The sequence below is a fragment of the Platalea leucorodia genome, assembly GCF_965183815.1.
Source record: "Platalea leucorodia genome assembly, chromosome: 6".
Classification (NCBI taxonomy): Eukaryota; Metazoa; Chordata; class Aves; order Pelecaniformes; family Threskiornithidae; genus Platalea; species Platalea leucorodia.
The window spans coordinates 19,715,148-19,739,250 of record NC_138828.1 but is presented as its reverse complement, the minus strand read 5'-3'; the positions used below and the strand labels follow the sequence as shown (position 1 = coordinate 19,739,250).

Below are 24,103 nucleotides of genomic sequence, written 5' to 3'. Positions count from 1 at the left end.
TGCCTGGCTGCAAATAGGATATATTCCAGATGATCATTGTCAGGTTTTGGGGTTTTTTTTGCTTTTGTTTTTTTCTTTTAAAAAAAAAAAAAGTTGTTTTTTCACCATAAACTCAGTGAATACCATGGGTCTGTGCAGTTGTTGCTTGATCTTTACTTGCTAGCTGTGGGCCTTTTCCCAAAAATGTTGATTTTAAACTTCTTCCACCATTGTTACTAACCACTGTTGAACTGACTGACACAGCTTTTACTTATTTACTTATTTATTTTAGCTTTTGTTGAGACATGAAAAAAAAACCCAACAAAACCACAAAACAAACTGTACTGTTCTGATCAACCTGCTCTTTTTCCCCTCCTTTAGGAGTGAAATGTCGTAGTTAACTTTGCTTTTTTTTCCCTCCTTCTTCACTTCCCTGTCTCTGCTGTTCTAGTGGATATATGGTCTGTGGGATGCATTATGGGAGAAATGGTTCGCCACAAAATCCTCTTTCCAGGAAGGGACTGTATCCTTGTGCCATTTGCTGCAGCTTCACCTATTATTTGTTCCTCTCCTTCACCCCGTCCCTTTTACCATACAATGACTATACCAGGACTGTAAAGATAGAAGCAAAAAGTTGAATCCCAGAGGTACGAGTAAATGAAAATAGCGCACTACTGATATGAACAAAATTGAAAATGAAAAACAGATGCACAGAATTATTTCAGTCAAATAAGTTACTTCATTTTAAAACCTGTAATCATTCAATTTTATGTAGTTTTTATGTCATACTAATTAGCAACATAGAAAACAAGCATTATGACTGCAAATTGGATAGCTTTACTTATTATTCTTCAAAGGGAAAATAAGAAAAAAAGAAAAGAATCCTAACTTGGCCCATCTGGTTCCTGTAAATCTGTTTTTCTGCTTTTATGTTTTGGAAATAGTGACTTCATAACATTTGTGGTGACATCATAATCTTTTGCTTGCTAATGCATCATGGATTTGGATTCATCTCAATGCTGTATGGGCTCAGAGTTGAGTCGATACAACATTTTTTTTTCTTTAAAACAAAATGAAGAATTTGACTCACCCAGTTTAAGGCAACCGTTTATCTGCTATGGTTTCCAAATTGGCCTGAAATCAGATTCTCCTGATTTAAAAATGGACTTTCCTTTACTTGCATGAGGTCTGTGTTGTTAGTTAAACTGTATTTCCCTCCCATCTTGTTCTTCTCGTCTTGGGTGATATTATTTTTACCACTTCCATGGTGGTGAAAGGAATATTAGAAAATGAAAACAAAAGGGGGGGTGTCTACTTAGCCTTCGGTTTATCACACACTAAGCCAGGCAACCTGCCCGCAATGGCTGGGAAGTGTAAGTAGTGTGTATTTTGCCCATCAGAATAAAATGCAGCAACATAACATGTTTTCCACTTTCAGGAACAAAAAGGCATATTATTTTCAGCAGGTTGGCAGAAAGATAAAAATCTGGCATCAGCAGGCACTGGCAGTTGGTGTGGAGAAAACCCAGCTTTTAGAGACATGTAGTTATGGAAGTAATTATTTTTTTGCTGGCTCTTGAGTGATTCCCGTAGTGTTTGTCAGAGTTAGGTCCTCCCTGTCCTATTTTCACAGCTCTGTCGACTTTCTCTGAAAATGGAGCTCCTCCCAGTAGCCAGGTGAAGATGCAGTTATACTTTACTAACAGGTAGATGGGGAAACTGTAGGTACCTCCTGTTTGCTGAGGAGGCCACAGCAACATTGTACTGGCTTCCAGTCTTATAGGAATATGGACTGGAAAGTTATCGGATGCAAACTGCAACAATGAAGTAAGAACGGTGGGTTTTATTGTTAGTGGAATAAGAATGGTGTTTTTTATTATTAGGGGATGGCTTTGAGATGTCACTCCATGCTGAGCTTTTCCTGCAACATGTGGAGCAGGCTGCACACCCACCTTCTGCTGTAATCTGAATGTGCAGAGCAGGTCCCAGCATTCATGAGACCTGTAATTCAGTGTGATAGTTATGCTGTGTTTCAGTGGTAACAGCACCTCAGAAACACCATGATAACTCTTCCTCCAAATACTGTCTCTTTTCCTCGTTTTTTTGATGTACAAAGAAAAACTAAATTATCTATAATATACTTGAGGTTCAGCTGTAAATAGGGAAGATATTTCCATTTAATCTATTTGGAGAGAAGTCTGATTGAGTTTGTAGCTGATAAGCAACTAGAATACAGGAAAAAAGCTATTTCAGTGTAAAAACGTAGCACTGTGGTTAGTGTGTTGCTCTCCTTTTTCAACAACAAATGATATTTAAGACTCATGTTCTTTCTCCCGTTTCCAGAAAAAACAAATGCTATGTAATTTAAACAACATAGCTTTTAAAAAAATCATTCAAATATGAGTATTACTTTGTTTCAGTCTGCCTGTGACAACAGTCTCTTATGACAGTGTCTTATTCAGGGATAGCAACAGAATTTTTTTAAAATACCTTTTAACATTTCAGTATCAGTTAAAAATAACAACTGAATTTTTGAACAAATGCAGAAAACACTGTGTAAATTGTGGGATGGTCCTACTTCTTAAATCATTGGAAATCCCATACCCTGAAATGCAGCGTATGTGCGCTGGGTCACAACTGCTACCACGTTTTAGTGGTGCATTTACTCAGGTGAGTTGGAAGTTCAAAAAAGAAAAAAAAAAAGAAAAAAATTGAACCTGTACATTCATTTCCAAGTCAACTCTCATTTGTTAACCAGTTTGACCCCATGAATAAGAATTTTCAGTGTTAGAAAGACTGGTTTGTGTATGGATCTGTATTATTTCCCCTCCCTCTGAACAGCTGGAGAAGCATTTATGCAGCTGCAGGTAAACTTCACAGAACGACATTACAATAAAGCTTCCCTTGGGCTACTTAAGGCCTTCCAGTAGTGGGTTTTCTAGCTGAAAGAGGCAAGTCTGTATAGAAACTAAAAATTTCAATTCTTTTTAATTATTCAGAATAATGTCTACTGTGTGCACTTGCCTTCAATATAAGGAGCTTACTCATTTCTAGCCTGGAGTAAGAACGTTCATGTGTGGTACAGTGTACATCTAAGACAAATTTCACAGCTGCTGCCAAGTTTTATGGAAAGAAAAATTTTAAAACGTTAATCTTCACTAAAGCATTGCACTGAGTTACCGTTGCACTTAGGTGTTGCTGACTTTAAATGAAATTTCATTTTTAAAGTCTTCATGGAAGTTAAAACATGGAGAAGATCAATTTCAGATCATCTCATCTACATAAATATGAAACTCTCTCTAAGTTACTATAAGAAAACTCTTAAATCTGTATAGACTACAGGTACCAGTATATAACAACTGGCCCAGTTAGTATAAATGTAAGTTAGGCATTTTACAAAAAATGTGTATGTTTCTTAACTTTATTAAAATGATCTCAGTTCAATTAACTGCTATTTTCATTAGCAAAAAGCCAAACACTACTTGAAAATGATTGCTCTGTGAATATTGCTGAGGTATTTAATCTAATTGACCTAGTAGGGCACTTAAGGTACAGCAGGGCTAGAGGACTGGTCCTTTCAAGTGCTGTCAGTTTGCGATAAGCCAGCTGGTTTTCAGAAAAATAAGAACACCCTCCAGCCCCCTGCAGAGTGCCGGGTGGAAACTGCATAGCAGATACTTTTGTTCCTTGTTACTCACCTAAAGCGGACATTTCAAAATGCTGTCAGGGAGACTTCTTTGTCAGAAGTCAGACCCTCATGAGAAGAAATCCACCTTTTGATTGATTTCCAGACAGATTTACAGACCAAATTATTCCTGGCGAGTTCTAGTAAGCTTTTGTGGACCAGTTCTGAGTTTCTTGCACTGTGTTTCTGCGATGCTTGTTCCACTCTTGTCTCAGTTAAATCAGAAAGAGTGTGAGCAACTAAAAACTGCCCAAACTTGTGGATGCCATTGGAAATACATTGGAAAACTCCAGGACTTTCCCCAAAGCTGTGTTCAGCTCTAGCTTCAAAATCTCGTAAGATTTCAGTTTAAGGATTAGAAATGTATTTCTGTGTAGGTTTTTTGTTGTTTGTTTGTTTGTTTGTTTGTTTGTTTGTTTGTTAAGAGAAAGGAAAACTTAAAATGGTCTAAATGCTTTCAAGTGAGATAGATTTGTTAAGATCTGCTGAGGCCACGGTGATGTCCCACGGGCACACATGACTTAGTGGGGAAATAAAGCAACCAAAGAGCATTTCTTTTCCGTACTGGGGAGGTGTGTAAAGGATGGTACTCTAGCAAGTTCATGTGTGAGTCCTTCAGCAGATCAAAGGGGAAACAGTGATTTAGTCATAGAAATATATTGTGATAACAGCCAAGTGTCTTAAGTTTGGCTAGGCCTGGATTACAGTGGTGAGTATGGAAGACAGAATTCCTACTGCAAATAGCTTAGAGTCTGAGAGAGTCAAAAGAGAAAATAGCGTTCAGATAGCAAGAGAGAAAAAAATCTAAACTTATTCTATGTAGCTATGAACATCCAAAATGGATTGTGAAGAGAAGTCAGCATTAACAGATGAAGTTAATGTTTTCTCTGGCCAGATATTCAAATATTCTTTTGTTCGTCAGCTGTCTGAGAGTGGTGGGATTAAGAGATGCTCTCTGACATCTGACAGAGAGTATTCTATTGTATTTTCCCAGGAATCTATATGGAAAAAAAATTGCTTGCCTTAGGGAAAAAATTTTGAATCAAGAAAGTCTTTTAGGAAAAGATGTTGCCTTTCCATCATTCATTAGCAGACTTTGTCTTTGCATTTGAAATATGATCTGCATTTATTAGTGGGTATAATCCTAGTGTTTTGAGTGCATGTTGGGGGTTTTCTTAAACTTTGGTATAATAAAACATCTGCACTTTTGTTTAGTGCAGTTTTTGATGTTCCCAGTAGTGTTTTCTTAAGACTCACTTTGTCTTTTTAAAAAAAAAAAAAAGGCAAAAAATGAAAACTACAATTAGCATCAGGATTATTTAAAAGAGACTATTAAGAATGGCTGGCCTGGCTCTCCAAGTTGAATCAGCTGGTACGCGTTACCCTGCTGCTTAAGTGTCTGTTAGCTAGGATGGCATTGATGGCTAAGTTTGGATTTTGTTCAGCTGGATGATTCCTCCCTGGGTATAAGGTATTTGGTTTTGGACTCAGGATTTTTCTGAGAATATAGCAATATACCAAAAGTTTGAATGATGATGATTTTATTGGGGGAAGTTTGCTCATATGAAACAAGGTCTGTCTCAAAGAAACTTCAGTGTAGCTGTGAAGACTACTTGGCTGTTGCCATTCTTCTCTTTCTTTTTTAATTCAGATATGTACACTTTAACAGTTTATAGTGCAATTTGCACTTAGTATAAGAGCTCCATGCTGTCTGTGATCTGCGTGGCATTTGGAGTGTATCCCAGCTGCTACAACGAAGATGATCCATTGCTCGTTTCCCAACACTCAAAGGTTTTCAGCATGGATCTGAACGTGCAGTTTCAAAAGTGGCCAAGTGTTGAGGTGTAGATATGTGCTACACCTACTACTGCCTCATATAAATTTCAGACAAGGCAAGTTAGTTGCCTTTTCAGGCACTTATGAAAATCTGATGGTCTCAAATGTCTTCCCCCCACCCCCACCCCTTTCTATGTCATTAATCAGCTTTTGCTTCATGGCAACTTCACTAATTTGAGCTGAGTTTCACTGGTACAGTTGAGCAGAGAATTTAGAACTTTTAGACAAAAGAGGTATTTTAGACATATTTGGTCGGGATCAAAGTAGAGGACTGGAACACACTCAAAATCACACATCATTTATCAGATACGAAAATATATAAGTATACCCAAATGATATGCTAATCTCTTTGTATTGTAGCAGGAGAGACTACCTGCGGGAGTCCTGCCGGAAGAGGTAAAACGAGTGTACTCAAATGCTCTAAACCTAGGAAGAGATACTTCAAAGTCAAAATTTAAATTAAGCTAAAAGGAGGGTCTGAAGCTAGCAACTGCAGGATCTGCAAAACATGTTTTAAATGTCTGTTAGATGCAGTGTAGTGTGTTTCACATTCCTTGGCAAGATTCTCTGTAGAATCTCTTACTGCAATGATTTTTTTATATAGTTATATTCAAAAGAAGATGGGAGACAGGGAATGGCATGAGTCATTCCTCATGCCTCCACTCATTCTTGAGCTTGCATCTCAGGATTGCCATGGCCTTTTCTTAATGTACATGTGCCTCTTAATATCCTGTGACGTCCCTTCCAGTCCTGCAAGCTCTGCTGTTCTGAAAGGAACAGTGGAGCACAAGTCCCCAAGGAAAAACAATAGTTTTTCAGCACTTGTTTGGCATTGCAACCTAAGAGCTAACCCTGAATGTATGAATTTCTCTCTTTTAAAAAAAAAAAAAGATGCTGAAAGATGCTGGTTTGAAGCATCACACTTGTAAAATTGTGGCAATTCCCTTTCAGACCATCTAGAATCTGTCAGGAGAGTAGCTGTAAGCTACAGTGTTCTGCAGCTTCAGTTGCAGGTAGTAAATTAGAAGTCAATAATGCAATATTCGAACACTTTGGAACCCTATTACTGTTACTGAGAAATAGTAAGGTTTTAATAACATCATGTGGAAAGTGGTGTTTCAAATTAGAACGAAAAAAGTTTCTCAGGAATTCATAATGGATTGAGCTGATGCTGCGCTCAGCACTTGTTAAAACATTGAAATCCATGCACATAATAAATACAAGCATGAAGGGAAGGTTTTTGGTATCTCAGCGAGGTCCTGGGATATGGAATGTCACAAAACGGGGAGTTTGCCATGGTTTAGACAGAATTGAGGGAGGGAAGGGTTTGGTGGGATTGGGAGGCTTTTAATCTTTTTCGAGTGTTTGAGCCATCTTCACAATTGTCATTAGGAGTGCTGTGCATCACAAATTTTCCTTGGCATTGGCATTCTGAAGCCTTTGTAGCTGTGCTATCTGGAGCTTGTGAATAAAAGCAGCTTCACCCATGTATTACTAAGAATAACCAAGTATTTTTATAAACGATGTCTTTTTTTTATTGCATAGAAATAACAGAAAGACCTGTAAAAACAAGGTACAGTGTCCAGTACAGACTGCTGTATTTTACTTCCTGAAAATTCAAGTAAGGGCCTAGAAATGGTTCTTCAGAGCAGACCTCAGTGTAGATCTGCAGGAGCACTCAACAACAGAGATGGAGGTGAAGGGAGGCCCTATCCAGCAAGGTGTCTTTCCATTTTAGGAGGATTTGGGGAGAGAAGCTCGCTGTGTTGTGACAGGCATGCTCAGTCGCCTTGAAATTTTACTAGAGCTTGCACCTCAGCCACTGGGAAACAGCATTGCGTGCTAAATATTTTGGCCTACAGTTAACACAAATACAATCAGGTATCATGACTTGCTTCATAAATATGTCTATCATAGTCTTCCCGAGTCAGTTTTGAGGACACGATCATCTCTTTTCAGCTTGAGGAGAGGTGATTTCTGCATCACTAAAACAGGAGCTATTACAAACGTGAATGACATTCTCACTAATGCTCTTGGGCAGAGAAAGCGTGAACTAGCCCATGAGCTTGGGAAAGATAGCAAAGCTCATTCAGCTGCACCTGCATCTCTGGTCTCCAGAGCTTCCCATAACAATGCATTTCATGAATTTTAATTTGAATGTCATTATTTTCACTGAATGAAAACTGAAGCTGAGTGCAGGTCTGAAGAGCCACCTCAGCAGGAGTTTTAGCAAGGGCAGTTGCAGATTTTCCTTATGGGCTCCTTTTCATTGTGTTTTGTCAAGTCCTGGAGAACCTGCAGTTTGGCAGGAGGAGAATGCAGGGCCATTATGAAGGAATGAAGAAGGAAAAGAGCAGTGGTGTCTTCCATCTCAGAGTGACACCCATGCTTTTTCCAATTAATCCAGCATGGCAGGAGCAGCCTTCTGCAGAAACAGAAAAGGAAATTGCATCCACAGCCAAGTTACAAGGGAGGTGTCCATGGAAGGTTAGCTTCAATCCTTTCCATTTAGAAACATCTTTGGCTAGTTCTACAATTCCTGAACTTCTGCACCTTTGCTGAAGGGAATCTGAAACCTGGAAGGATGAGCAAGCACTCATTTGGGACAGGAAGTATGTGAGACTAAAGCACAAAGAGGAAGAGATGTCTTATTAATGTTCTTCCATCCCAACTCTCCCTTCTCTTCTGGTCACCTTCCCTGTGAAGGGCCATGTCAGCAGCCAGACCAGACTGCTTCCTCAGGACACAGGAGGGTTTGGGGGGCGGGGGGCATGCATGTGCAGCAACAGAGCAACTTCTGTTCAGCCTCCGCAAACGCTATTCAAGACCCCAGGGAGATTTTGGAGGTTCCTGTGGAGGACTGATACATTCCCCAAATGTTTTGCAAGACGGCCCTGACAGCATCACTGTAGAGGGTATTTCTTAACTGTTTGGCATGGAATCAGAACCAGGAGGTGGCCCAGAGGTTGATTTACTGTATGAGTGAAATATTTTCCTTTCTTGAGGAAAATACTTGCACGTGGTTTGTGGTGGTCATTTATTCAAGGTGGCTATGCCAGGGAGACATTTGGTGTCCTTGGAAAGCTTACTCATATTTTGAAGTATATGTTCACACTCAAGAATGCATTTCAGAGCAGCTCTGTACAGTAATCTGGTTTGTAGAGATTTTGAACGAATTAAAAATCCCCTGCTCTGAGTAATCCAGGACACGGGTATTCTAATGGAGAGGGGGCTTCTCATCAAGGGCTACCCAAATCTCAGCAATTTCACTTCAGAGAGTCGTGAGAAGTTGTAGGTTTAATTTCTTAACACTGTTTCATGTGATCCTAAAGCACCAAGGCAAATAGTTGCTAAACTGAAATTTTACCTAGAGTCACGCAGAGGTCTCTGTGACTATAAGTTAGCCTGCATTAGATCCAAGCTTAGGGATATTCCACGTGTTGGTGGAGCATTGCCAGTCTTTGTGAATATCTTGCATTTAGAAAAAATCTTGAAACAAATGTAAATGTTCAGTGCTTTGGAGTTGAGTGCAAATGTTTAGAGATCGTGGTTTGTTTGTTTTTCTGATGCTTGTATGACTGAAATTACTTGGACTACATCTGGATTGATGTTGGACTAAATGAAACTGAGGATTGAAGCTTAGGTCTCTGTACTGCAGTCCCTTATGGAGCTCTGCACGAGTCTCAGTGCCTTAACTGGGGCTTCTGACAGCTGCTGCTGTATGTGCTGAAACTCCTAACCTCCAACTAACTACTTTTCTTAAACACGCAGTGAAACTCTGGGTTCCAATTTGACTTATTTCTCATTGGCTCAGGAGAGGAAAAAGAGGCAACAGTCAAGAAGGCACAGGTTTTTTGTGTTTGGACATTGGTCGTATTCAGATGTTCATCTTTGCTTTTTCTGATTGGGAAGTTTTCAAAGAGAAAAACCTTCCCAAAACCTCAGGAGTAGAGGAGAATAATCACCTCTGCTTTACACAGTTTACAGTTTAGTAAGTCAGTAGTTCAGCTTCTGTGTGTGTGCTCTTGAGCACAGCATAGAGCAGTAATGTCAGAAGGCAGCCTCTGAAAATAAAAAGGAATTAATAACAGATGAACAAACAACTGCTTGCTCTATCTTTTCCTGATATTTTGCATGCCATTTAGCTTGTGATGAAAGCAGCAATAATTTGCATCTCTAGGTTTGCTTACTGCTTCCAAACAAGTAGCCTTTTATTTATTTGTTTGTTTTTTTATTGATTTATTTATTGTGTAGTGATGAAGCTTTTCATATGCTAAATAAAGCAACAGGGAACCTCAGACCCAGGCATGTAAAGATTTCCACAGATGGGACATTTGCCTTCAAAGGCAAATCCACTTTAAACTGTTGCTCAATGTGAAATTATGAGTAAATTTAACTAAGCAGCATGATGCTTTCATTTTTTTCCCCACAGTTTTTCGCCCTGAGATATCAGTCTGTCCCTTTTCTTGCTTCCATGCCCTATGACTTATCATAGAGCAAGGACAGCAGAGGTAATGTGGTTTCATGGTATTGGTATGGGGGAAAAGGCCACCTTAATCCTATACTGGATATAAGGAGTCTGATTTTCATCTTGTGTTCCAGTGTAAATTGTGGTTAGCTTTGTTTGACCCAGCTGAACTGCTCTTCTCTGTATGAGGTAAATAGTCCCCCAGTTTGCTCTGAATTTCAATGCAGAAGGTACAGTTTAGTGCTTCTGTGTCTCAACTGTCCTATTCAGAAATCACCATTTCCTATCATGGCAAATGGAAATCTTATGAGATTCTCAAGGCCCCTATTATGGACTACTGAGATTCAATGGAAGTGAGCCAACAGGCTCTAAAGCAAGCATTATTGGAGTCAAATGATCTCAACAAATTCTATTCATACCCCTGAATAAGAGGTGGATATGTCTTCACAAGGACCCAAGTTCCTTTTGTAGCTTCTGGCAGTTCAGCTTGTGAAAATATGCATGAATCTCTGGTAACTGAAGGGATAAAGGAAAATCAATTTGCATATCCTCATTGAATACAGAGACCAGCATTCATTTACAATACAAAGCAGTATAAACCTAGGTAATGAATGCAAATGAAAACTTAAAAAAGACAAAATTAATTGGTAAATTTTAATTACAAAGTTGTATTGACACAGTAGCCAGCTGTGGGTCTCACTTGGTTTTCTGTATTTGATAGTATTGTCTTTCATCCACACTGGGGTAAAGAAAACTATTGGAGTCGATTTTTCTCAGACCTGCTACGTTGTCATGAAACTTGTAAGCTCAAGCAGAAGAGCATCTGCAGAGAGCGCAAGGCAGGTCTGCGCGGTGTGGGCTGCAGGGTCTGTGCTATAGCATGATTCGATAAGTCTTCTCATTTATTTGTTGTTCTGTTCCTGTTTTCTTGTTTACCTTCATTTCATTTTTGTTTTCAGTTGACATGTGGTCAGTAGGGTGCATCATGGGAGAAATGATTAAAGGTGCTGTGTTGTTTCCTGGCACTGATCGTATCCTTCCTAGCAGCCGCTTTGGCCTCAGTAGGTACTTCCAACCCTTTCCCTCCAGCCCCTTCCCGCTAGACTAGTGCTGACATGCGTTGGTACTGTACCCAAAGAGCTGGGTTAAGTCCCACTGCAAAATCCTTGCAAACCAAAATGTCAATAAACCGTTACTGCTTCTCAGTAAAAGCCTTAGGTGGAAACCGCAGTGAGTATAGTGTAAGGAGATGGAAAACAACGTCCTACATGGTTCATCAGAATCACTTTCTGCAGCCAGTGACCACTTGTTTTCTTGTTATAAATGTCTCTCTATTAATTTGGCGGCGGGGGGCGTGTTTCATAAATGACACTTTTTTTAAGTTCAGGTTGTAGCATGGTAGGCACAAGTCAGTGTTTACCTCGGGATGGAGTGTAAGAGGTCCTGCATTTTAGGAAGAACGTATGATTAACTCGGACATGACTTTTAGAAATGCTCATTTCTTTGCTTGCTTGCTCTGCAAGTGGTATTGAAGTAGGAAATGGCTTCAGTTTGGGGACAACTTCTGCTTCTCAAGACTAAAATGATCACTTAACTTTGTAGCAATTTGATGACTCAAAAGGCTGGGAATTTCCTTGGAAACTGTTGTAGTGGACTTCAGTCTGTCATCCTTTATTTAAGTACATGTAGCTATTATGTGAAAGCAGAATGTATTTTTGACATCAACAAGAAGTGATTTATAGATAAATGCATTAAATTAGTGGACAAGCGGTCCGAGCATACTAGGTATATTCGATGCTTTATTAAAGCTTCGATATAACCTCTATTATTTATCAGATTGTGAAAGTGGTTTCTTCTTGTGCACAACAGCAGCTGAGCTCCGTGCATGCTTGGTCTAACTCCAGTCAGTCATGGTCCATAGGATTACACAAATGAGAAATGGAGAGGACCTGTGTACAAGTTTTCCTTCTAATTTAAACTCTGTACTCAGGTGACAGAGGAGTTTCTAGGCATTATTCTTTTTTATGTAACTTTCTCTGAATGTGTGTGCGTGTACACTTATGTATATGCGTGTGTGTGTGTGTGTATACATACTAATTCAGTTTAGCACTTCACTTTTGGCCTCATTCACACTTTGCAGGCTTCAATATTTTGATTAAAATGTGGAAAAAGTAATATCTGAAGAGCACTAAAGACATGAAAGTAGGCAATGATATCATTAATATTTTCACACCCTTGTCTAGTAAGATTCTGATTTGCGTTTTGTCCAAAATGTTGGATGAGCATACGCATACTGAAATGAATGCTAAAATTCCCATGTGTTTTCATATGCTCTGGAGCACATCTCATCTGCATATGTGAAAGTAAACCTTTCTCTTCTATGTGTTAATGTAAATCATTAGCACCTATTTGTGCTCCATGAAGATTTGGCCCAGGCTGTGCTTGTGTTTTCTGTGGAGTGTGAAATACAAGTATGGGGGTTATTATAGTTCACTGTTGTAGCTGGAACTGTTTTTAAGTTAATAGACTTACATTTGCTAAGATATCATTTTTAAAAATCCCCAAGTAAGTACAAAAAGAATTGAACATGTCTTATATAGCACTTCAAAAACTGGTTTCTTTGACACAGCTGCATACTTGTTAAAAAGAAATCACGCAAAGCCTCTATAATTAAACCATTATGTGCTGTTTATTATTGCAATAACCCCACAGAAATTGGCATTACCAGCTGCTGATTTGTTTGGGATTGTTCTGTAATTGAGTTCACATTTTTCATTTGTATTTATAATAAGTTGCTAAATTTACACTACGTTTTATGTACCACTCTGCTTTTCTTCTGCTGTTCCGTGAGTGTCTATTCTGTGAACAGAGAACGATGCCGTTGCTTGCTTTCAGGCCACTGAGCTCCCCTCCTCAAAGCTACCTCGTCTCCAAATCCATCCCCCACCGACTCTCCCCTGCTGCTGAGCAGCTGCTGGCAGAGATTCGGCAGCTCTTGCTCCTTTGCCCGTCTGCGCAGCTGGAAACCAGTCAGAAAGCTGCAAGGGCAGAGCCAGCCTGCTGCGATTGATGGCCTCATGGCATCTTCTTCCTTAAATCTGCATAGGAAATGCTTAGCGTTTCTGTAAAAGAGATTATTTCTTCAGACGTGTGATGGAGTTGGGTAGCTGTATAATTCTGTCAGCAGGGACTATGAGCCCTAAGAGTTTGAGGGCAGCATACTTAAGGATGTATTTAAGCGTAGAAGGAGCAAGAGTAATTAGAAATCTCTTTCTTAAAAAAAAAAAAAAAAAAGCTTCCTCTTTGACATAAAATGGGTGTAAAATGGGTTAAGACTGGCAGTGTACCAGAATTTATTATCAGCAATTTTTTCTTCACAGGCAGTGCATCATTTCACAACCACACTGTGATTTGAAGAGTATTTAATACTAATTTGTGTCAATTTTTATGCATAAATAACTGTGAAAAGCAGTTTTGAAATGGAAAGATTGAATATTCATGAGAAATGCACTGTCAGTCATATATTTGACTGCAAAATTTACTATTTGCCATTTTCCAGTGGTTAAAGAGTATAGGTCGTTTGATATTGTTTCTGTTTACAGAACTAAATGGTCTGTTCAGCTAACCGAAACAAGTTCTGTACCAAAATAGAGCCATCTTACATGGTCGTGGAAAATTCCCAAGCAGAAAAATAGGAAATGTCTTTGAGTAAGTGTGGAGTGGAGTGCTTAGCTAGGCTGCAGCTCTGTTCCACTCCTGTAATCCATTTGAATTCACTGACATCGTTCGGGTGGAGCTGAGAACAGGATCCACCGCTATTCTTTTTGAAACTCCAACCGTGAGTGAATGCTTTGCAGTGTCCAAAATCCCCATGGTCTTTAGTGATCCTGGAAATTTTACTATTTCTCTACCACTTTTGGTCTATGCACGTGATGCACTTAATAGTGAGCTAAAGCTTTTTTTTTTTTTTTTTTAAATGTTATACGAAACTTCTTTTCAAGGTTGATAGCAGTAGTTCTGCTTACAGAGAAACTATTATCATGAAGCTTGGATATACTTGTGCCTCAAGCAAGGAGTAAACGGCAACATGGTTTGTTGTGTTGCCTCAGGAGCAATTTGGAAAGCTGACTGTACCTGTGAGTTGACTCTTGTTCCATGTCTTTTTCTCAAAATTTTATGAGGGAGACTGTTACTCTTTTCTCACCACTGCATAAATGATCTGAAGGAGTTAAGAAGGTGCCTTAGTCCTCTCGTGAGCTGTGAAAGTGGTAGTTATACATGGATTTTTTTTTTTTTTTTTTTAAATGCTGAATGCATTTTGGGCAGACAAGGAAGAATGTGTCTTTAAATTCTGAATGCTTAAGGAGACGAGTATATATTCAGTAGAGAGATGTAAGGTTAGCGTGATGTCAGCTTCTCTTAGCATAAATCACAGATGGCCATACAAGCTATCAATCACTTACAGAGTGATTCTACAACTGCAATCGTTATGCATGTCACAGAGATTGGGGTATAGGGTTTTTATGCTCAGTTTTACAGTTCCTTTAGAAAGTATTTAATAATGCTAACGTTCATAGGCTGCCTCCTAGGCTAGGTACATGATCATCGTGCATCCAGCTGTACATATTACAAAGACAGAAGTGTACCACGACAGAAGGTTCTAGAAGCCTAGAAACAGCCTGGAGTACTGCAAGTAGATAACTGCAATGGTGAGGAGACATCCATGAGGGAAATGATAATACTTGGCCAAGGGCAAGATTGCAATCCTGTGCTGCAATAGCTGGACTATCCACTGAGCACTGATTTGCTTGCTGCTGTGTAAGCAAAGATGCTCAGCAACTGAATAAAGTGCCAGCTAAAAAAAAATAGCAGTTGAAAATTTTAGTCAAGGTGTCAGCACAGATACACATCCAAAGGGTTAACGACAGCTACACAACCAACACTGCTATCTCCTAGCTTCCGAATGATCAATGGTATTCTTTTGAAGCAGCTTTATTTATGTGCTACATGTTATTTTTATCATCACCACATGTATTATAGCATACAAATAGCAACTGCTATTCTTAAAGTTGCAAAATATTTTCTGTTACAGTCCGATATTTACAAATGCCACATTCTTCGCAAACGTTCCCCTTGTCACAGAAAATGCTCTACACTTGCTGTCTTGTCAGAAGCTAGCCTTTTCAATTTCTTTTGTGTGCTTTTTGTGAACTGTGTTGACATCAGCATGTAAATTATGGGACTGTGGAAAAAATATGTATCTGACACTGATGTCTCCCACAGTGAAGTTGGTTAGTTTGCTTTTTATTAACAGATTTATTTAAAAAAAAAAGGTCCAATTTAAAAAAAATGAAAACGAGTTGAGCTATCAACTTCACAGCTGGTGTGACAATTTGGTGTTGGGGAGGGAAATACAGAGCTCCTCATAGTCATTATAGAATCATAGAATCATTTAGGTTGGAAAAGACCTTTAAGATCATCAAGTCCAACCGTTAACCCAGCGCTGCCAAGTCCAACACTAAACCATGTTCCTAAGCACCACATCTACATTGCCTTTAAATACCTCCAGGGATGGGGACTCAACCACTTCCCTGGGCAGCCTGGTCCAGTGCCTGACCACCCTTTCAGTGAAGAAGATTTTCCTAATAGCCAACCTAAACCTCCCCTGGCGCAGCTTGAGGCCATTTCCTCCCATCCTATCACTTGTTACTTGGCAGAAGAGACCGACCCCCACCTTGCTACAACCTCCTTGCAGGTAGTTGTAGAGAGCAATAAGGTCTCCCCTCAGCCTCCTCTTCCCCAGGCTAAACAACCCCAGCTCCCTCAGCCGCTCCTCATAAGACTTGTGCTCCAGACCCTTCACCAGCTTCGTTGCCCTTCTCTGGACACGCTCCAGCACCTCCATGTCCTTCTTGTAGGGAGGGGCCCAAAACTGAACACAGCACTCGAGGGGCGGCCTCACCAGTGCCGAGTACAGGGGCACGATCACCTCCCTGGTCCTGCTGGCCACACTATTTCTGATACAAGCCAGGATGCCATTGGCCCTCTTGGCCACCTGGGCACACTGCTGGCTCATGTTCAGCTGGCTGTCGACCAACACCCCCAGGTCCTTTTCCGCCAGGCAGCTCTCCAGCCACTCCTCCCCCAGCCTGTAGCGTTGCCTGGGGTTGTTGTGACCCAAGTGCAGGACCCGGCACTCAGCCTTGTTGAACCCCATACAGTCGGCACCGGCCCATCGATCCAGCCTGTCCAGGTCCCTCTGTAGGGCCTTCCTGCCCTCCCGCAGATCAACACTCCCACCCAACTTGTTGTCATCTGCAAACTTACTGAGGGTGCACTCGATCCCCTCATCCAGATCATCAATGAAGATATTGAACAGAACCAGCCCCAATACTGAGCCCTGGGGAACACCACTCATGACCGGCCCCCAACTGGATTTAACTCCATTTACCACAACTCTCTGGGCTCAGCCATCCAGCCTGTTTTCTACCCAGTGAAGAGTATACTCGTCCAAGCCATGAGCAGCCAGTTTCTCCAGAAGAATGCTGTGGGAAACAGTGTCAAAGGCCTTACTGAAGTCCAGGTAGACAACATCCACAGCCTTTCTGTCATCCACTAAGCAGGTCACCTTGTCACAGAAGGAGATCAGGTTAGTGAAGCAGGACCTGCCCTTCATGAACCCATGCTGACTGGGCCTGATCCCCTGGTTGTCCAGTACATGCCACGTGACGGCACTCAGGATGATCTGCTCCATAACCTTCCCCAGCACCGAGATCGAGCTGACAGGCCTAATTTTGGCAAGTTAAGAGCATCAAAAATTTGTACCCAAAGCAATGCGCTTCGTTTTTGTTGGTGGAACATCCACATTTAAGGACCTCCTTAATTCACGCTTCTGAAATACATTGCATCAATGCTCACATTGCATCAATGGGAACAGAAACAAAAGTAATGTTAAACTTTCAGCCCGTACTTCTAAATAGATGACTTCACTGTGAAATCTGATTTTTCCAATAGAAATACTTTATTGTGCATTCAAAATATTACTTTCCCATTAGAAATCTTGTGCACTTGCTTTAGAAAAATACGTCTCTTAATCTGCAGTTCGGATTCTGGTTATTTCCCGAGTAAATAACCAACCATTTAGAAAGCAAAGGAGAACAATCCTTAAGACAGTATTAGAGTGCAAAGAGAAAAGGTGGTTGGGAAGCTTGAGGCAACCTGAGGCCTCACTCGATGATAAATCTTCATTCAAAAGATACACATTTTAGAAGTATTTTCTTAGATAAGTTTCTTTGCTGTAACTTTGTATGGCCATCTTCATGTTTGTAAAAATGTCGCAGTGTTAGTGCCAGGGATAAACTAATAAATCCAGGTTAGATCCCTTCTTCTCTCTTAAGTCATACAGATGCTATTGTGTATAGTTGACACATTTTCCTTAATCTTGTTTGGGGCAAGGGATAGCTTCATTTCATCATAGAATCATAGAATGGTTTGGATTGGAAGCGACCTTAAAGATCACCTAGTTCCAACCCCCCTGCCATGGGCAGAGACACCTTTTACTAGATCAGGTTACTCAAAGCCCCATCCAACCTGGCCTTGAACATTTCCAAGGAGGGGGCACCCACAGCTTCTCCGGGCAACCTGTTTCAGTGCCTCACCACCCTCATCTTCTTATTCATCTTCCAGAGTTTTGGACTGTAATTCTTTCCAACTTCCAGTCTGTCCAGCAATTGCTTAATTTCAAAGGGAAAAACAGGGTCTTCTGTTAGCGGAAGTTTTTCTTCTTTAAGTTTTTTTCACTCAAATACAGGTTAATCTCTTTTGGCCTGGGAAATTTCTGTCAGAGTTAGGTGATCATTAACTCATAGTACCATTTTTTCAGTTGGTGTGCAAATAACATCTATAGTCACAATCACTTATTGGTTAATGTAACCTACAGTAGGTTTTGATTCATATTAGGACTGTTCTATAGTAACATTTACTTCCTGCAGAATTTCTGAAGTTAATTTTGACTGCCAGCTAGGGAAAGCTTCTTCTCTTTGCTTCAGTAAGTAGACCTCAGATTTTTTTCAAAGCTTTTTCTTTTTAATCTCATACCGTGACAGGTACAACCTCTCATCATCAGGTGCACCACAGATGCATTACAACCGGTGACTGTATAAAACATAACAATGAAATGGAGCCGGACCAGTATTCAGCAAGAACATTATTACATTCTTGCACATTTTCATGTGTTGGACCTCAGAATATAATCCAGTGCTAGTAAGGCCTAGGTAACTGGAGAAACAGTACTAGAGACAAAATGTGTCTGTCCATCTGACTGAAAAATGGTCTGTCTCCACCGGCTCTCCCTGGGCATGGTTTTGCTATTCCTATTATTAGGACAAAAATAGGTCCTGAGTGCTCCATCATGTCAATTTGTGTGTCTGTGCGTATAGATACATACAAAGAGCAAATGAATATATTTTATTTAAGGGTTTTGGCAGTATTTGAGCAATGTAAGTCAGAAATAATACAGTAAAGAAGCATGATTATCCATTCAGATCATTCAGTTACTCAAACCCAGTCCCTGAAGTTCCTGTGATGGAAAGCCTGACATTTTTGGCCCTTCGTGCAAGCCAGGGCTGCAAAAACTCCAGTGCTGTCCTCCTGCAAATCAAGGCTAGTCAAGGAGTGGAACATGGTGGCTCTGCCAGCTCCCTTGGCTTTGGCTATTGTCTTTGCACTGATGACTCATGAAGCTTCTTCCATCTCTTAAAATCCTCCAGCTGTGGGTGGTAGGCTGCTTGTCTGTTGTCTCTTAGCGAAAGCCTTTCCGTTGACTTAGAAGAAATGTGTGCAGCAGGCACTGGCCTGTTGTCTGAGGATTCTCCTTATCCCCTCTCTATCACCGTTGACACTGGTTCCCACCATGTAGGCCCTATTCTGGGATCTTTTTTTACTCTGTTTCCCTTATCACAGACATCCAGAGCATCTTACTACATCTTCCCTCTCAACATGTAATCCCAAAGATCTCTCTCTTTTTGGTCTTCATTAAATGCCTGAGAGATGGTTAACCTGCTCTGTACAAGCATAAGCTTCTGACGTCTGCTTTGAAGCAAGTCCTGTATTTGGCCCTCCCTTTTATCAAATGGCCTTCACTCAATCTACACAGGTAATGCTTCCAGTGATGCTTTTATAGCTTGGCTTCCTCACCCATTTAGCTTCTCTTGGCACAACTAACACCACCATCATTTCTGTATTCTCTGTTCTTCTCTGCAAAGCATTTACACATTCTATATTTTGAAGTTCCTCACAAAGACCTGCTTCTGAAATAGTCCAGCCAGCAAACAATGAGGTACGTAAACTTGAGTACAAGCTTAATACACCAAAACATTTTATTTTCTAATAAAATGATAACGAAATATTCAGGCTACTCTTTGAGCAGCTATAGTCTTGGATAACTTTATTGTTGTTGCAATTCTTTAGTTTTCCGTTGAGAAAAGGGTATTTTTCATGGACAACACAAGATACCGACAACCTATAGAGTGTGTGTGTGGGAGGGGTTGCTCTACATAAATCTTTGATGTTAGTTAAAAAATCAAAATTATTCAGAAAAATCTTTACAGACCACTGCTATTTCTAGCAACCTTTTTCAGCTGAAATGAAAACCATTCAAAACACTGTTTCAGCATTCCTAAAGTGTGTTTAAATTGTTTTCATTCCTTTAAATGCTTTGGATTAGTAAAGCTGCAATTTTTAAATTAATTACTTGATTTTTGTTCAAATAAGACAGTTCAGGTGAATCCACATTAAGTCTCTCTTGAATTTTCAAGGTATGTGAAAATACTAAGTTTCCATTTCCCTAAACTAAAACATTTTTTTTTAAATCTGAAATTGCTGCTGCACCAAAAAGCTGGGTTTTGCCTATTTTTTTTTCTTGTTATCTTCATTCTGTTGACCTGATTTCTCTTGTAGATTGTGAGGAACTGTCTTTAGTATTTGGGAAACTCCTCCACACTCATGACACTCATGACAATAATAACTTAGAAGAAGAATTAAAAAAAAAAATCTCTGGGCCGAAATGCTTTGAATGTTTGTCTTTTAAAAGCTTTTTATTTCCACTGTGTTCTTAATGAAACTCCATCACATTTCTTAGCATCAATGTACCCATCGCTCCATGTACTCTTCTTTTTTTTTTTTTTTTTAATGTTGTCATCAGATTCTTAGCACTGTGAATTAGACAGTGTGATGTAGAGATGGTACTGATTTTATTGACATTTGCTTAATAATTTTTTTTTTTTTTGGCACAGTAAGGCTTGTTCTGAACATGGCTGGAAGAGCTACATAACACCTATCAGATGCCTAATTGTTATCTCAAGAAAACTAAAAAAAAATCAACACCAAAACAAAAAAAAGCTCAATACAAATTGCCTGTAATACAATTTCTTTTTAAGCATGAGAGCCTGTTTCTTATTAGTCAGTAAGAGTTTAGCAATGTAGCCGTCACATTGGCAGTTAAAGAAAGAGAAACATCTGTCTATACCTGAGGCATCATTTGTCTATAGAAAACGAGTCCTAGTGCATTCTTATAAAATCAAACAAATTGCTTTTGAGGAGTTGCTGGTTGGGTGATTTTAGCAAAATTAGCACCGATAAAGTGTAGAGAGAGTAAACATACAAGTGCGAAGCAGATGAGTTGAAAGTGACTTCTGTTCCATGCAGAACTCCTTTGAGCCAGTTAGGTCTCACCCTCCACAGACTGAATAGAGAGGGCAGGTGAACATGTCATTCTTCCCTGCTGCACCCATGTAGCCAAGGTGACACAGAGGCAATTACCTGCATGTAAAAAAAGGAAGGGCAAGTCATTGGATTGCAAGTTAAAAATAGAAATGGTAACAAGTGTTGACCCAAAGAGAGGAAGCTGTGTATTTTCCCATGGTGGTGGTTTTAGGATTGCACAATGCCCTCAAGTAAGTATAGTTGGGAGAAAGAGTTTTGCCCTTTGCAGTCCGTGGGACCTGGAGGCATAATGATAAAAAAAAGATAGTGACTATAAAGATGTTATGAAGGGAGTTAAACACCTCTGAGGATTCCCAGAGAACACTCAAACAGAAATGTCAGGAGACTACACTGGGGTTTGCATTTTGTTTTCCTTAACTACTGATGTTCAGATATTGATCAGTGGAATAAAGTTATTGAGCAGCTGGGAACACCCTGTCCAGAATTCATGAAGAAGCTGCAGCCGACAGTACGGAACTACGTTGAGAACAGACCCAAGTACGCTGGCCTCACTTTCCCCAAACTATTTCCAGACTCTCTCTTCCCAGCTGACTCAGAACACAACAAACTCAAAGGTATGTCTGACAAAGGGACATGGTTCACATGTCAACAGCTACGATGCAATGAAGGTTTTTTCCAATTCTTCTTCTCTCTAGTTGCACTCCCTTTTAATGCAGTTAGTTGCAGAGATGAATGACTGCATGCATTTTGTTCAGTTGAGAGAGGCAGCTTTTGGAAATGACTTTTGGAGACCCTGGTGCTTGGGCAACCAAAGGAACATACATTATCATTGATGTGTTGAGCATATCCCCACGGTGTGCTGTGTGATATTTCTGTACCTCGAGGAACTGAGGTGTTCCTTTACTCTAATTTTTAAACTTGTAACACAAAGGAACATCAGAACTTCCATCAGAAGATCTCAGTGCTTGTGCTGTTTTGTTTTAGGTGAAAAACATCAGTTCGGCCAGATGCCTGCCTCATAGCTCTACCTCTACTAGACAACAGAAAGATATTAGCAACGTCAGCCAAAATGGTCTTGATGTAGCTGAGGTTTAATATCTGCTATGGGTAGATTTCTTCTTTTGAAAAATGCTGTGCATTGGTTTGGATATCTGAAGTAGAGAACTAACAATTACAGTGTGACTAGATATACCCCTGTAAAATATAAGTTGTCATGATTTTAATCATATATAGAAGTCTTGTTTTACTTGAACAGGGCATTAATTTTCAATTGGAAAGAGAGATTAATGTGTGTTTATTATAGAAAGGATTTCTCATCACAGATCTGGAACCCCTGCAAACTTGTGCTGTGTATCAGTTCTGCACCACTCGAGTACTTGGGGCCGCTTACTACGGTGGCATGTAATGGATTTCAATTGCTTGCAATTTGCATGTCATTACATTACCCAGAATACTCTTCCAATTAACAACTGTTTCATAGCAAGGCTGCTGTCTTGGCTCTGGGAGCAAAGTGAAAGGTCTGAGCAGATGCTTTTGGATACACAGAATTTTATACTACTACAATAAAATTGAATAATGGAATTTTCTTGGATTTAGAGCTAATGAATGGAAATGACTGTCAAACAATGCTGTTATCTTTTGGATACAGGAGGCACATGCATTTGAGCGTACTGAATGCCAGTTTTTAAGACATAGCCACAGAACAAGAAACAGTGCATTAAAAAAAATTCTCCTTGTGCATCATTGTATCATCCGATGCCCTGCCTAAATATTTCACCATAACGTAACATTAATGGTTTACTTAGATATTGTTTTTACTCACCTATGTTTGGTAAGATACCTAATAATATCTTTGCACTTACATCTCTTTATGTTCTTTTTCCTTTCGTTTTCATTTACACAGGAAATAATTTTGAGCATGAAGAGCTTAGAACACTACATTGATAGTAATACTAGAAATATATGTTGTTATATTTTTTTACATGGGTTTAGATGGTATTATATTTGTTACAAACTCTAAACAGTAAAAACAATTTGGGTAATAGAAGGATGAGTCTGCGGCCTGATAGGCACAATGGGCCTATTTATCAGGTAAAATAAATCAATGTTGCAACATAAAACTCAATGTATATATAAGGCTGTGCATTTTTGCAGTGGAGGATGATGTGTCCCACTGATTTAAACTTTGTTATGTGGGACAAACAAGACTTAAGCAGTTCCAAGGCACTTCCATACCATTATGTGTTGATCCCAGGCTACAGATTTGACATTATTGCTTCTAATGGGATGCCCTAAGATAAGACTGGTACCTGTGCCTCACTAAAATATTTAATGCATCCCAGCAGGCTAGATGAAAAACTTGAAAACATACAGAAAAGTTTGGATGTTTTTCTGAGCCATCGTAAGAGTACCTGTAAGTTTCAGGCTTCGATTTAGTAATGCCATGATTTTAGACTTCATTCTGCGAGCTTTTGTTTTCTGATCCTGGAAATAATACCGATACCTCAAGCACATTTTTCTTGGGCATATTATTCAGCCCTCTACATGGAATCAGCATACAACATGTAAAATCTCATTGAAGCTTGTTAGGGGATTTATGGTATGCAGCCCTGATGTTGGCACCTTCCTCATGAATCCGACCTAAAATGATTACTGAAGAACTCTTGCTATAACAAGACAAGGGGCAGAAGTACATACAAACAATCTCTAAAGGGTTGTGTCACTGTTACTTTCCTAACCCAATTAACCCTCCTCTGGAGGCAGTGATTGTTTTGTACTAATACTGTGTTTATCTGATTTCATTGTTCTAGCCAGCCAAGCCAGGGACCTTTTATCAAAGATGCTAGTCATTGATCCGGCCAAGCGAATATCAGTAGATGAAGCCTTACAGCATCCATACATTAATGTCTGGTATGACCCAGCAGAAGTGGAGGCGGTAAGTGAGGCGTGACTCCTTACTTCAGACTGCTAAACGCAGATATGATTCATAGATTCCTGCTGCTTTACAGCAGCTCGATAATGAGCATGCTATAAAGAAACAATGTTGTTGTGACTGTGGTGGTCTTTGGATTTACGTGAAATGAGATCTGTAGGGACAGGATATATCTCTTTGTTAGATTAACTGACAATAGATGGGAGAAGCATAAACACTTCAAGCATATGAAGCCATTTTCTGCCTTCTTCTAGACAACATGAAGAAAGGATTTTGAACCCAGTAGCTCACCTGTTTTTTCTAGCTATATAAGTCAGTCTGGCAAAAGATACTATCTTTCTCTCTAAACCTTTCCTTGTAGAAAACAGCAAGCATCACTTCCTATGTTTGTGTTCAAGGATATATGTGGAGAGGAGGCGAATTAAACAAAACAATACAAAATCCTGAAGTCGGGATTCGGAAAAATCTTAGAAGGACATAA

The 24,103-nt window shown here is 39.7% G+C and overlaps 1 protein-coding gene across 5 annotated transcripts in view; it reads left to right on the top strand.

The window, feature by feature from the left end:
- Positions 1-24,103, top strand: part of MAPK10 (mitogen-activated protein kinase 10) — a gene marked incomplete at both ends in the record, with an annotated part of 106,174 nt that overhangs the window by 60,485 nt on the left and 21,586 nt on the right. For 2 of the 5 annotated variants that reach the window (XM_082316568.1, XM_082316565.1), the window contains 3 exons: positions 431-502; positions 21,122-21,304; positions 23,501-23,625. In XM_082316568.1, coding sequence (XP_082172694.1) covers positions 431-502; positions 21,122-21,304; positions 23,501-23,625 — 380 coding nt within the window. Of the gene's footprint in view, positions 1-430; positions 503-10,927; positions 11,000-21,121; positions 21,305-23,500; positions 23,630-24,103 lie in introns of all 5 variants that reach the window. The other 3 variants (XM_082316566.1, XM_082316569.1, XM_082316567.1) reach the window with 3 other exon arrangements.